At 42.8% G+C, this 15,940-nt stretch overlaps 1 protein-coding gene across 11 annotated transcripts in view; it reads left to right on the top strand.

The window, feature by feature from the left end:
* The window catches only part of LDB2 (LIM domain binding 2), a 307,652-nt gene that overhangs the window by 238,958 nt on the left and 52,754 nt on the right, over positions 1-15,940 (top strand). For all 11 annotated transcript variants that reach the window (XM_061584223.1, XM_061584221.1, XM_061584222.1 and 8 more), the window contains one exon: positions 1,571-1,654. In XM_061584223.1, coding sequence (XP_061440207.1) covers positions 1,571-1,654 — 84 coding nt within the window. The remainder of the gene's footprint in view (positions 1-1,570; positions 1,655-15,940) is intronic.

Here is a 15,940-nt window from a genome sequence, read left to right as displayed (position 1 = left end):
GTGCATAAAATAAGGTCAAAGTCTACACATGGACCCTGGGTTGCTCTAAGGGTACATCAACGCATGTCAGAAACAGTTTTGAAGTGCATTGGATCATTTAATTCTTCTAAGCCATATAGAACCTATATAGATCATCATCATCCCAGCTCTCACCCCAGCCCTGGTGTACTCCTCAGTACAAAAAGAGATCAGTCTTAACACATGAGCATCAGCCCTTCCTGATTTTTAAGGAGGGATGGGGGAGAAATGTGATTGTTTGCATTTAAAGACGAATCAACCTGTTTCACTCTTTCCAAAATAATATGCAAATCAAAACAAAGCCACTTGCCTTCAAAATTTGCACTTCTCTGAATTTTGCAGTGCAGTTCCCCAGTCAAGTAATGTGTACAAAAATGTACATGCTAGGATAAAGTGTGTCTATAAAAATGCATATATTAGTGGAAACAACAGACAAAATACATTTTATTAGGGAACATTGCATTGTAAAAATGTGTATATTAGGAGAACTAAAATGCTGATGAATTTTCATGAAGATTTTTCTAATGCAAATTGATGTGGAAATGTAGAGAACTGAAATTAAGACTGTGGAAATGAAAAAATAGAGAAACTGAAATTGACTGATTCACCCTTCCTTATTAAATGTGGGAAACAATTCCTACTTTTTCTCCTTGTGCATTTCACATGCTTTCAGCTTGGTGTTACCATACTACATTAGTAAATAAAAGCTGGCATCCTGATGTGTCAGTCATGTTTGTTTTTAAGTATATTAATTAAGGAATTATTAATTAGGAAGGCTGTAACTATTTTGAAAACAGGTTTTCCATTGGTTTTACTATCACTTAGTTGCTATGTTACCATAATGTTGTTGTTGTTGTTGTTAATAAACATTTATTACCCACTCTTCACCCAAAGGTCCCAGGGCAGGTTACAACAATTTTAAAACACAGCATTAAAACAATTAAAAACAACTTAAATCACAAAATAGGGTGGGTCCTAAAAATATATGTCTCAGGTGTCAAAGCTCAGGATAAAGAGGTGTGTCTTGAGCACACAATAATGTGTGTAAGAAACCTTTGATGACAATGGGAATTACTCCTACAAGTGGAACTCAAATCTATGATCTAGTGCAGTATAGTAAACTGTGATCCAAGAAATTCCTAGTTAAAATCTTGCCTCTACTATGGAATAACTAGGTAGGCTTAACCAAGACATTACCCTCTTACCCCTTACTGTAGTATGGTGACAACAGTGTTAGTCTTCCTTACAAGATTATTGCAAGGGTTACTGAAATTATGACTATTCTGAAGTATGCTTTTAAGAAAGCTTAGTATTATCATTATTAATAATACAGTGTTTTGAATTGTGATCTCCTTCCCTCAGCAAATTGGTATCTCATGTTCAAAATCTTTCATGTTCAGTACAAAATCTTGGATGCTTGTTATAAATTGGCAGCTTACTTTCAGACAAGTTTGCCAAATTTGAAATGTGCCCTTGAATTATAATTTTACTATACTTTTACTATTTCTTTCTTACATGAGCATATGAGACTGTCTCTTTGTTTTTGGTATAGGCACAAGACCCTCAGGTGCTGGAACAGCTGTCCAAAAACATCACTCGTATGGGTCTGACGAACTTCACCCTCAACTACCTCAGGGTAAGCTGACTATGAGTAATTTTTGAAACAGTTACTGTCACTGCCCCTTCTTCCTTAGCCTAAAGACTGAGCTTTGTCATTGTCAGCACCAGATTTTCTGTTTGTTTTCAAGCCAGGTTTCTGGGACTTGGGATCCATTCTGCTGGGTCCGAGCTTCATAAACACTTGTTCTTCTTCTAGGGTCATTTCTGGCCAGGTAGATATGACACTGAAATGAGCAGAAAGCCAGAAGGGAGGCAGTCCATTGAATGTTAGGACAGTGAAAATACCAGTTAACTTTCCCTTAGAAAATATCTCCTTGATTCACACATTTTATTTGTTATTTAATTTTATTTGTTATTATAATGTTATTTAATTTAAGTTTTGTAAATTGTATTGCTTTTATTGTATTTTTATTGTATTTTTATATTGTATTTTTATCTGTGTTTATTTTTCTTTGTAAGCCGCCTTGAGGGCCTTTGGCCAAAAGGCGGGGTATAAATAAAATTTAATAATAATAATAATAACTGTATTTCAAAATAATAACTCTCAAGAGAATGCAGGCAAACATTTCATATCAGTATTCATCACACACACTAGCTCTTCACCTTCTGCCCCTCTTATTATTGTTGTTGTTATTGTTGTCAGCCACATCTGGGAAGTAATTCTCTAGTGAGCAGCATTGTTGACCAGCAGTGCAGTTGAGGATGGAAGGAAATTCACCCCTTTACCTGTAAGCACCAGGAAGCAGCAGAGGAGGTGAGGGATGCTTCAGTTGGCATTGAGATAGCATGCAGTGGCTGGCTGGCTATCTTTGCTGATGTCAGCTAGGTGCAACAAGCCACTCAACAACAATATCCCTTCACTGGGTGCAGCTGTTTGTTTATTTTTATTTATTTAAAATATTTTAAGCCAGACCCTGATTGCTAAAACAATTCCACACAGTTTTCTATAATCAATAGTCTAAAACAAGGGCAGAAAAATTAGAACATACCACTCATAATCAGACAGAGTAATAGCAAATAGGCTCAGGCACTAATATTCAGCAAAGGCCTGAATCATCGACCAGTGACAAAAACTCAAAAGAGACCCTGTCAGCTGTATCTTAGAAAGGAGGGAGTTCCATACCAAAAATGCCAGCACTAAGAAAGCTCTTTGCTCATGTTGCTGCATAGCAAAGGTCAGTCAGCTGCCACGCAGCCAGAAGGGACTTCCTCCAAAGATCTCTGCACATGGGCAAGTCTATGTGGGAGGTGGTACTCCTTCAAGCACTGATGTTGTTAAGTATTTATTTGTATAGAATTAATGTGCATGGTGCTTTATAATATAAAACAAAAAAGAAAAGTCAGTTCCCAAGAAGTGTTCAGTTTACAATTAGGGGAAGCAATGGCTGTGTGGGGAGAGGAGATGAGGCAAAGGTAAACAAGAAGCCATCCCAGCTCCCTTAACTGTCTCCTTTCCCCCCATAAAATAGTTGCAGCGCCTCCAGTCTCTGATTCCCAGGAGAGGCTTTTTCTGGGCCTCAGTTCCCTCCTCCCTCCACCACTTGCAACTTACATTCCTGCTTGCACTGCTCCCATTAATTTTCAGCACAGTTTCTGCTGAAAGACATCCCAAAAGATTGTGCCTAGAGCCTCTTTCCACCATTCAGTAGTCTTAATAATCCCCCCTGCTCAGTTAGCACAGGCCTGATGCATAAATCACTTAACTATGATCAATATCACCCCTAGTTTTTCAGTAACATTGTTAAGATCCCATTTGTTCAATGAAACCATGATCTAGCTTGCTCAGCTAAGCCATGTCCCCAAAGGGCATGGATAGGGAGACACTTGCAAGCACAGAGGCACTGCTCCAAGCTTTTGTGTCCCTTTTGCAGCTTCCTTTCCTAGGTACATGAGATTATGAACCAGATCACCTCAATATGCATCATTATTTGGAATACACACAAAACTGAGTGTGTGTACGTAATGTAATGCCTAACCTACCTCACAGGGTTGTTGTGAGAATAAAATTGAGAAGGGGAGAACTATGTACACTACCTTGAGCTCTTTAGAGGAAAAAATATAAAAACATTAGTAGTAGTAGTAGTAGTAGTAGTAGTAGTAGTAGTAGTAGGTACTGAGCTGAGTTTCAAATTGTATCTGAGATTTACATTTTTGAAAACTGACTTCTCTCTCAAATCTGTGATATATTGAGTAATGGTTGACTATGATGTGGTAAATAAGCATAAGATATGTTTTAGTAAAGCTTTGGCAAGATTCTTTTTTAGAGGCCAGTTAACAAAGACCTTTAGTTTTAATATAATAATTTAAGATATTTATAGTAAAATAAGTTTTGGAATTATATATCAGTTCTTGTTCCAGATAAGTTATCCTCATGGTTAATATTGATGACACCATTACTTGAACCCAGTTATTTGGGAAAGTATAAGTTAGCCTATTAAAGGAGTACATGTTTTTGAAGAGGGGTGTCCGTCAGTGGCCAATAATATTCGAAATTGGAACTTGGTTCACATGATAGCTCTGATTGCATAAAGATGAATATCAGTGACAGAAAATGAGCCATTCTTTGTATTCCCCATAGCTGTCCTACCACTTCTTCTCCCAAGATCTCTTGCAAGTCAGAGAGTAGGTATTTTCCTATATTGGCTTTTCTTACATATGTAGTAGTGAAGCCATGTTATTGTCATGGGACCCTGATTCAGGAATTCCAAAGATGTAGCTATTTTTTTTATTGCAGCAGGACAATGAAGAGTGGGGTGGCATCTTAAAAACTAACAAATTTGATCATGGCATAAGCTTTCATAGACCTGAGCCCACTTCATCAGATGTATGATAAAGGAAAGTGCTCTTACATTCTTCATCATGGATAACTTCCTAGATATAGATTTGGAAGATGAGGGGACAAAACCTTATGTGGCGGGAGGGGTATGTCTCAGAACCTGAAATCCAATTTAGCAGATGAGCAGATGATAGACCTCAGTGTTGAAGAAGTCCTCCATGTCACATTCTGATGTTAGTCTGATGGACAATCAGAATATTAGATAAATGGAATGCAGTTGATATAGGGCAGGAGTGGGAAATCTTTAACCCTCCAGATAATGCTGGACTCCAACTCCCATAATTAATAATTAAATAAATAAAAATAAATCAGCCCCCAGCCAGCACGGTCAGGATGTTGTAATCCACCAACATCTGGAGGGACACAAGCTCCCTATCCCTGATATAGGGCTACGTAAACATGAGGCAGTTCAGATAAGGAGGCCATTTGGATACCTGGAGTTAAGAAAAATGTATATCTATTTTTTTCCAGCTATTTTATTTTCAGATTTTGAAATGAACATTGACTTAAACTGACTTGGAGAAAAACATAATAAGAAGAGGGGATATGTTCAAATTTTCAGTCAGCATATTATTTTATTTTGACATTTTAGATGGTTAGAATTGTTAATATTAATATGCTTTTAAATAAGATTTTAAATTTATGCAGATAAGTGGTATCACTTTTTTTTCATTGCATATTTCAAATAATCCTAAGGAAAAATGCTACTGATGGCCAGAACAAATCATTTTTATTCTCGAAGCCTAAAGTAGTTAACTCTGCAGAAGCAAAAGCAGCCAACCCCAAGAGCAATAGGAGATAAACGTTGGTTGCCATAGGGAACTACTAAACAAGTGTACTCTACAACCTTCGTTCTGTATCTAGGCAGAGTTGTGTGTTTGAGAGTGTTTAAACATTTATTCTGTATTGTGCTTAATTTCTAAGATATGAGGTGAACGATGGACATCGTAACCTTTAAATTGGAGGCCCTGCCCACCTAATCCTAGGATGCAGAAATAAACGAAGAATAGATATGTAATGCTGTACAGTTTGCCGTGTCACAAACAGGTGGTGCTGTGAACTGCACCTTGTGACCAAGCCACATGGTCTCAGAGCGGGGTGGGGGGTGGGGGGAAGGAAGGCAGCAAGGCCAAGCAGACAGCCGGAAGTGCATGGGCAGTGGTGGCCTGGGTGACTTGCGGATCCACTTCATGGGAGGCCTCGGTTTTGCTCCCTTTACTCCAGGCCATAGGGGTGGAAGGAGGGCAAGAAAGTGATCTAAGTGGGGCATCAGTGGTGGCATCAGCCTGGGCAGTCAGGCAAGCAGGAGGATTGTAAGTGACCTAGATAGGGTGGTAGCATGGTGCAGCGGTGGAGGACTACAGCAGCATAGAAACAGTTGAGGCAAGCGGCGAGGCGTGTGACTGGGCCCAGGGCAGCTGAGGTGCATAAACGCCTGCAGGCACTGGGGAAGTATTGGAGGGAGGCGAGGGGAGTGAGCTGCTGGGGGTGGTGGTGGTTTGAAAGTGCCAGGGGAAGAGGAGGTGGTTTGGGAGTACTGGGGCAAGGGGGGATGGTTTGAAAGTGCCGGGGGCAAGGGTGAATAGTTTGGGAATGCCTGGAAGGGGGGGGTGGAGTGAAAAGCAAGAAGGGGCAAAAATCCTAATATATAATATTTATAGATGGCTTTTCTTCTAAAAATATACAAAACAGTAGCAGCAACCACTTATTGCAGTTGCTTATTACCATAGAAGAGGTGGGTAAGTTGCTTACCATTACCCAGTCTTCTCTTCGGGAAGTTGATTGGGGGTATGGTAACAGATGAAGTCATTCACCGTTGACCCTTTTCCATCCTGGTTCCAGGCCTGCCTGGTTTTGGGACTGGGATGGCCTTCATAGGCCTGATGGCTGCTCTTCATTTTGAAGTTGTCAGTGGAGTAGTTTTCTGTTTAGCCTCCCAGCAATGTGATTCTCTTGAGCTTGTCTGAGCTTGCATTCCAGTGGTTTGTATCTTTTCTATTCAGTTGCATCCAAATTGTAAAGATTGGTATTGCTAGCTCAGTACTCTGTGAGATTTGTCTTGTGGTGTGCCACAGAACTCGGTATTTTATCACCAATGCTGTTTCATATTTATATGAAACTGCAGAGACGGACTATCTAGAGATTTGGGGTTAAGGAAATCTAGGAATGGCTGTCTCTTGGTCATAAACAATGTCTGGACACTCTGGGTATGTGAGTGAGGTTCCTCTTTCAACAAGCCTTTTTTAAGTTGAGACCTATCCCAGTCCTCATCTGTGTTGGAATTGCTTCTTAATATGTTCCTAAACCTTCTTTTTTAAAATGTTTTTAATCTTAGAAGATGTTTTCAAAGCTTTAAGTAACCTTTTGAAGATGTTTTGTTTTAATGTCTTTTAAAGTTTGTTTTTGTAATGTTTTCATGTTTTTAGTGCTTTTGTTTGCCACCCTGGGCTCCTGCTGGGAGGAAGGGTGGGATATAATAATCATAATAATTAAAAAACAGAAGTTGAATATATTCAAGATGGAGGTGGTGTTCATGGTTAATACCAGTGCCTTTGGGAGAGTTGTATGTGATAGGTGTGGTAGCAATCATTGCACTTGAGAAGGTTCAGAGTTTTGGAATGCTCCTGGACTTTGCTTGCTTCTGGATGGTAGAGGTCGCACTTTTCATGAGTTAAGTTTATTGCAAAGGTTCCACCATTTTTCTGGAGTGGGAGGAGAGGGAAAGGGAGAGGGGGAGAGAGAATCCCATCTTTCATATCTATGCATATGCTACCCTGCATACCCATGCACGCCCCTCCTGGGCCCCCATAACAGTCCCCTACCTTCATTTCCCCAGAATTTCTACAGTGGTAGCATGGGTGAGAACCCTCTGGAAGTGGGAGAGGAGCAAGGAAAGGTGTTTGGGGGGATTCATAGCAGCAGCTGCTGCTACTACTCTGCTTCCCACTTTTGATGATGCCACTAGTGCAACATTGAAAGATGCTGAACAAATGGCATGCTAGGCAAGATGGTCATCATGGCCCAAGGTCACCCAGTGAGTTTCATGGCTGTGTGGGGATTTGAACCCTGGTCTCCCAGGTCGTAGTCTAACACCTTAACCACTACACCACACTGGCTCTGTGGAGTCAAAATCTTAATTCATATATATTTCAAATGGAGAACCTAAAGTAGAAGGAGATGGAAATAGGATTGAACAAGTAAATGAAAAGAGTGGAAATCAATAGGAGTTTTTTTAGATGGATAAGATGGCATGGTTAATAATGATGGCTACAAGAGTGATCTTTCCTGCTGTTTTGACACCAGTATAGTTGGGAAACTACTTGAAAAAATGAAATGGACTGCCTTCAAGTCGATCCCGACTTATGGTGACCCTATGAATAGGGATTTCATTGTAAGCAGTACTCGGAGGGGGTTTCCCATTGCCTGCCTCTGAGGCTAGTCCTCCCCAGCTGGCTAGGGCCTGCTCAGCTTGCCACAGCTGCACAAGCCAGCCCCTTCCTTGTCAGCAACTGCCAGCTGGGGGGCAACTGGGCTCCTTGGGACTATGCAGCTTGCCCACGGCTGCACAGGTGGCAGGGCCACTCACTGTGGGGGTGATCTTTAGCTGGCCCTTTACACCCAGGAGACACGAGCGGGGATTTGAACTCACTGACTCTAGACTCCCAGCCAGGCTCTCCTCTCCACTGTGCTATAACTACTTAAACTACTTAAAATATGTATCCTGGCAAGGGAAAACATATTGAGAGGAAAAAATGTTACAATAGAAGGAAAGATGTTGTTAAGGGCATTAAAGATAAATAACACAAGCTGAAATAAAATTTTCACAGTTTCTGAGGCAGGTTTCTTATATACAGGACATTGTGAAGGGTGCAGAGGTCTTAGTTTTAAGTTAGCCCCAAAGGCAAGGTATATTGTGTAGGAACACAAGCTGATTATAGGTGAACTTTGGAGCAAAATTAAGGTCAAGATTAAAAAGGATGACACTGAAGCTGCAGATGAAAAGAATATCTGAAGCATTCAGTAGAAGCAACCAAGGGAATAAGGAGGTACAATTACACACACACACACACACACAAGTGAAAGGATAGAAAAGAAAATTGTGGAGAAGGTTTGCCTTACTGCTATCCATAAACCATGCATGCAGGTTTAAGATAATACTGGATTTATTTTAGAGAAGGAGATAAATCAGAAGAGCAAATGTTTAGGCTATAATCTTGCACCCTGGGAGTTACCCCACTGAACCCAGTGGAGGTTTCTTCTGAGTAGACGTGCATAGGATTGTACTGTTAGAAAATGTTATGGAGGGCAAAGAGAAAGGTGTGTACTGGAAATTAAATGTACGGACACAATTTTGTAGGCACAAATCCCATATTTTTCTCTATGTTCAAGGCAATACAATTGACAGAATTCCTTTTTTTATTTTTATGTTGATGGTAATCAGGTGAAGATTGGGCCTCCTATTGTATTTTCCCCCATTATATTTTAATCCATGTGGGAAGACTAGGGTTGTGAGGTATGAGCCAGGAGGCCCCCTAGTTCAAACCTCACCTCAGCCTCATATTCATGAGATGACTTTAGGCAGCATTTTATTCTCACACCTGATTAACATTTTTAATGTTTCGTGTCTAATTCCAAACAAAACACTGAAAGGAGTAGGTGGGATGTAGTATCCTACAAAAGGGCATAGTTGGCCGGCTGGCTCGTCAGCACTCTGAGCCACGAGCACTCTACACTGCAATATTTTGTTACAGGTCCCACTTGTACTCTGCAACTCTTCCCTCATGTTCCACCTCTTACACCAGGGATCACCAACCTTTTTGGACCAGTGAACACATTTGGAATTCTGTGACGTGGTGTGTGTGGCATGACACAAAATGGTTGCTGCATCTAAAAGATCAGAAAAAAAGACAGGAAAATTGTTTGGGGCCCATCAGTGAGGGTAAAGACCTCTGCACCAGCCGCCATGGTGCTTGTTCATGAACAGAAGCTCTTTGCACCTCTCCTTTGCTCAGAATAGATGAGGCTAAATGTCCAGTCCTGGCATGTGATGAAATGTGGGCATGTTGAAGGGATATGATCGGTGTAGGAGAGACTGAGCCAATGCAAACAGGAACTGAGCAGAAAGAACAAACAGTGCATTGTGGATTTTTAAGGGGATATTTGCTATGGCCTTTTGCAGCTGTCATCGGAGATACTATTGGCCCACTAGTGCACATAAGCACCGTGTTGGCAACTCCTGTCTTATACCATGTATCATTCTCTCTGAGGAGTTACATCACTTCAGTCTGCAAAAGAACAGATGGACATGACTGAATGCGCATGCACACATGCACGCACACACACAAAACTAGATGTCCAAGAGAAGGGTTCTAGTTCAGCCTTTTCCCATACAGGGATGCCAACAGGATTCCTGGGCCTGGTACACTGTATGTGGATTGGTCCCCTGCATCCCCCATCCACTGCTGCTTATGTACATATATTAGCGTAGCTTAGCCTACCTCACAAAGATAAAAGGGGGGAGGGGAGGATAATGTACACAACTTTAAGCTCCTGGGTGGAAAGCAAGATACAAATATATGATGTAATTCATAGAACATGTAAAGAAAGCCAGAAAAGCAGCCCCCTTGCTTTTCAGTGCAATGTATCATAGCCCTAATATTTACAGCAAAATACCAAAACCCAAACAGGCAAACAAGTTTGCCAACCCTAATAAAAAACAAGCAAAAAATACTCTTTTAAGTATATGCAGTTTCATAATGTTGGTGGTAGTTCATAATGCCTGAACTACTAACTCACAGCCTACCTCACAGGGCTTTTATGAAGACAAAAGGGTAAAGGGGACAACAATGTACACAGCCTTGAGCTCCTAGGAGAAAAATCTAGATACAAATAAATGATAACAAGCAACACTTATGTGCAGTTTCATAGCTCTCAGCAAAACACACACAATATATACATGTAATTGTGATTAACAAAACAGGTTTTACTGTACTACCAAAATGTTTCACCTTCCGCCTTCCTCAGCTGCTAACATACAAATGCTGTTACCAAGGTGTAACTCCTGCTCGGGGTGCTCTGCCCGCCCCGTCGCAGTGCTTCTCCAAAGAGCCCTGCACCAGAGGCAGCCGCCGCCATCACCAAGAGGGAATAACAGCTTCCCGATGGCAACCCAGGCGACCCCCAAGGACGCGTTTCATTGTGTGAGGATCATCTTCTTCCTCCTTGGCCTGGGAACTCTCCTCCCCTGGAATTTCTTCATCACAGCTATTGCGGCGCCTGTCTCCTCTCGGGGGCTGCCCGCTTCTTGTCCGGGGATGATGTTGCGGCCCAAGATGCAGGAAAGCTGCGGCAAGGAAAGGCCTCCGGCAGCTTCTCACTCTCCCTCCCTCCCCCCATCAGGCTCCACCTTCAGGACCCTCGCAAGGCAAACCGGCGGCTCCAGGGCCAGAACCGCCATCCCACTGCCATCGTAAGCAGGAGCCCTGACTTCCGCGGGCTGAGAGGGCCGCGCCACACGCAGAACTATGGGGATAGGACTATGAGAGTGTGTGGCTAGTCTTGCAAAGTAGCCCAATGTCTATAATACCTATTTTGCCAAATTTAGGGGGGAGATAGTTTGTGTTAACTTTGAAATGTATTACAAGTTGTATTGTTTTAATTGTTTATTGTTTTATTGATGTATTATTGATATATTATTGATGTTTGATTGGTGTATTTTTATATTGGTGTTCTTTTGTAAGCCGCCTTGAGGGCCTTTTGGCCGGAAGGCGGGGTAGAAATATTAAAATCAAAATCAAGGTGGCAGTTATAGAGCTTTGAGGATGGAGTGCTCAGAGGGGCTTCATTTTAAGTGATGTTTGTACTGTCTTCCAGGTTCAGGCCATGTGGTGCCAATGTGTCTAGAGAGTATATCCAAAAGTTCTCCCTCTTAGTCAGTACTACTGGATCTGTTGGTATCTCTATTGCTGTTATAGAAAAGTCCAACAGGCTGTGGCCCTCAGTGTTCAAATGTTTTGCAACTGGTTGCACCACTTTTTTTGACAAGATTGCAGATTTGTGGTTTCTGAAGCGTGTGCGTAGGTCAGTTGTAGTTTTTCCTACATATTGGATATGACATCCTGGTCTTATGCATTCAGTGACATAAATTATATTGCAGGACCTGCAGGCGATGTTCTGTTTGATGTAATATGTTCTGCCTGTCCTAGTGCTTTTGAAAGTAGCTGTCTCTATGAGGTACACACGGGTGATACAGCGTTTGGAGTGACGGGGATGAGACCCAGGATTGCTGATAGGTGGCTTAAGCACAGGTCTCACTAACAGTCTGCTCAAATTAGGAGGCTGATGTAATGCTACAACAGGAGGTCTGCTGATGGCTCTAGCAAGATGTTCAGAGTTTGCTAGCAATGGTAGCTCTCCCTGATTGCTCAGTGATAGGAGATGCTGGATGGAAATCTACCACAAATGGAATCCTTTGTTCTTTGACACCTCATTATGATGGAGATTTTCTCTGGACAGAATGGAGGCTCAGTTGATGTTGCCATCAATAATGTGTGGAGGATATCCTCTCAGAAGAAGTTGTTCTTTGAGTTCACTGACCCTTCTCTGGTATCTATCTTCATTGTTGCAAATAAGTTTTGTTTTGTAAATTTAAGTCAATGTACAAAGAAATCCTTTCAGTAGCTGTGTTGTTACCTGAGACAATTGGACAGCGAGGATTGTTGGCTTTGTGGATTTTAGGCAGCATGTGCCCGCCCATTCCCTCGCTCCCCCTACCTTTCCTGTGTTTTGTGGCTGCATGCGCAGCGCTGCCCTTAACAAAGATGGCAGCCGAGGTTTCCCTAAGAGGCTGAAGTGTCCGCCGCCATCTTGGTTGATGGCAGCCCTGCATGTGCGTAGCACGTATGAGTGCCATCAACCAAATGGCAGTGGAGGCTTCAGCCCCTTAGGGAAACCTCAGCCGCCATCTTAGTTAAGGGCAGCGCTGCGCATGCAGCCACAAAACACAGGACAGAGAGATAGGTGGAGTGAGGGAATGGGCAGGCTTTATGATCCACGGCAGTGTGTACTGGGACTCGGGGCAGGCTGGAGCCCAAGGGCCTCGGCATCCCTGGAGCCACCCCTGATCACAGCCACACTTAGCTTATCACAGGGTAGCTGCGCCACTCCCTTGCCAGCTTGCAGTACAATGCTGTCTGAACTTGTGGTATGTAACAGCACCTTTTCTTCCCCTTGGAAAGCAGCATCCACCACCCCTCCTAACACCTGTATTCTTTAAGGGCTGGGCCAGATCTTGGCGCACCTTGCCCATAGATTCCATGGTGAGTTGTGATCTCTATGCCTAAGAGTATGGCAACCTGCCCTTCAGCAGGTAGCCTCACCCTTTTTGGCGTTGCAAGATCCAATCCCGCACTATCAAGTGTGGTCTGGAGAGCAAGCATTCCATATGGCTGAATTTGCCACACCTGCAGATGCTTAGCTGGTCCCAGTTAACCCAATCGTCTGCTGTAAAGGTGTTTGACCCACGGTCGGGGATGACTATTACGTTCCCTCTCAGCCTGTTCTACAACAGCACCCCCCTCAAATTGAGCCCTCTTATGTGTCACTTGGGAAACGAAGTGCAGAATCTGGGCTAGATGGGGAATATGCTGTTGCCAGAAGCCCATCAGGCCCACCAAGCCCTGGGCTTCTACTTTGGATGTTGAAACCTGCAAGGTAGCAATTACATTGAGTGCTTTTTCAGGTATATGTCCCAAAGGTTCTACCCAGACCACCCCTAGGAGTTGCACCTGTTGTGCAAGCCCCTTTAGCAAATTCATTCCCATAATATCTTCTGGGACCCATGCAATCAGTATATGCAATCAGATGATACCCAAATCTACTTGTCTTTAAATCTTCCCCACAGGCTGCTGCAACACAACTGACTAAAGGGCTGGAACTAATAGGGGAATGGATGTTTAAGAATAAACTGCGGCTAAATTCTGATAAAACTGAGATCCTCTTGGTAGGTGATTGGTCCAAACTAGGAATAACTCAAGTGACTTTCAACCAAGTTTCTGTTCCCTTGAGTGACCAAGTCCGTAGTTTGGGTGTCATCTTGGACTCCCAACTGACGATGGAGGCTCAGATAGCGGCAGTTTGTCGGACTGCACTCTACCACCTGTCCCTCATTCACAAAATCTGCCCATACCTCCCAAAACATCTTTTACCAACTGTAGTCAGTGCCTTGGTTCTCTCCCGTCTGGACTACTGCTAATGCTTTATATGCTGGTCTCCCTTTGGGTACTTTGCGTAGGCTTCAGCTTGTCCAGAATGCGGCGGCACGACTCATTAAGAGCTGCCATAGGAGAGAACACACCAATCCTTCGAGAACTTCATTGGCTCCCGATAGTGTTGCGGGTGAAGCTTAAAATACTAGCTTTAACTTACACATCCTTTTTTGATGCTGGTCCAATCTATTTGAAGAACAAACTCTCTCTTCTTGGAGCAGATGGGCGTACGAGGTCCTCAGCCGCTAGACTTTTTGTGGTTCCATCTATCAGAGCGGCCAGATTAAGTGGTACTAGATCTAAAGCCTTCTCCATTGTAGCTCCCACGCTATGGAACACCTTACCAGTTGATACTCGCTTAGCCCCTTCACTTTTGGGTTTTCGGAGGCAGTTGAAGACATGGCTTTTTGTACAGTCAGATGAATGAACATGCCACAGTTAGGTGGCTAAGGGGGTGGTCTGATTTTTGGGGTCTTATGTGAACAGTAATTTTATTATGTACCTGTTGATTTTTATTTTGATGTTGTTTTTGTATTTTTATTCCTTTGTATGTCGCCTAGAGTGACAGGTTGTCCTGCCAGATAGGCGTCGAATAAATTTTAGATAATAATAATAATAATAATAATAATAATAATAATAATAATAATAATAATATAGTGCTCCACCTGAGGGACAACTTCCCTAATGCCAAATGTAAGCACACTTGGGTAGTGCAGTCCTCTCCATCTCCATAAGCATTGATGTATACTGTAGGCCCCTTATGTTTGTCTGGACTACCATGAATTAAAGTCACTTCAGCCCCTGTATCTAGCAAAGCCATCAATTGTTGTGTATTGCTCCTAGACCAATAAATGGTTATTAGCCTCACCTCTGGACCCTTGCCACACCCCTAATCTAATGATTGGGGCATCTCCCATCCCCGTTTCCTTAGTCAGTGGGGGATACAAATATTCTGCGGGTGGGGCTGTTGGGGTGGCACTCTTGTCTTGCTCTGCCCCTTCCATCACTGTTTTTATTAGCACACTTTCCTTTCCACATCTGATACAGATCAGCTGTGGGAAGCCCATCAATGTCAGCTCTTAACACCCCAGCCTCCAGCAAATCTGCAAACATCTGTCTCTGGTTCATTCTTTCCTTCTTAAGGGGCTGTCTGTCTCATGACTTTCCCCCTCCTTTGCTGCTCTAGCCTCAAGCTTGTGTTCATTCTCCCTTTCAATGTATCCTAGCCGTCCAGTCAAGACAACCACCTCCCCCAGACTGGACCCTTGCGCTGGCTCCAGTAAAGCTAGCAGAGCGCCACACATGTGGGCTAGAGCCCCTTTCATGCCAGTAAGAAAATGAGCATCAGGTCCATGGAATCCAACCTGATACATTCCTGCCTGCACGGCCATAGCTCTCAACTGCTCTGTGGCCTCATCAATATTATCCCATGGGGGCAATTGCAATGGGGTACCTAGCCTGTACTGCAGAAATGCACCACTCTAAAAGCATACCTGTTGTCCCAGGAGTTGGATTTCTAAGAAACTGGTTAATTGGAGTGTCATTTGCTAAAGCTTCCAATCTAGTTAACTCTTCTGCAGTCATCTGAATGCTGCCAGCACCTTGATCCTGTAGCCTCAACAAGAGCTGCGTGGTGTAAATCCAAACAGGGCCATAAACGGGATCTCTCCACCTGTTGCTGTCTGAGGGCTTCCAACAGGGGAAAACGGAGAACGTGAGATAAAATATGTGCTCATTAGCTGTATGTGTAAGTGCCTGCTTGTCACAGCCAATAGCTTTTGCAATAAAACACTAAATCCTTTTTCCTCACCAATGTATTTCATGGTCATTCAGATCTCGAACTTCCTTGCCTCAGGGAAGAGAAGAAAAACCTTTGGCAAAACACATGTAAAACCCAGGGGTGGGATTTAGATTAACAAGGAGATCAGCAGTCTCCTCTTTAAGAAGTTTCCTACTTGTAAGGTTTTGTATAGTTGTAATGATATGAGTACTGAGATCTGTGGTGATGTCTTTGTCAAGAAGTCTATATGTTGTTTCATCCTTTAGTTGTCTTTGACCTTCTGCTATGTAGTCTGCAGTGTTAAGTACCATAACAGCACCACCCTTATTCGCAGGCTTGATGACATCCCTTCTCATCTGAAGGTTCCTTAGAGCTATTCTTTCTTCTTTTGAAAGGTTATAAGAACATAAGAAGAGCCTG

The sequence above is a fragment of the Rhineura floridana genome, chromosome 9 (genome assembly GCF_030035675.1).
Source record: "Rhineura floridana isolate rRhiFlo1 chromosome 9, rRhiFlo1.hap2, whole genome shotgun sequence".
Lineage (NCBI taxonomy): Eukaryota > Metazoa > Chordata > Lepidosauria > Squamata > Rhineuridae > Rhineura > Rhineura floridana.
This window is presented reverse-complemented; position numbering and strand designations above follow the sequence as displayed.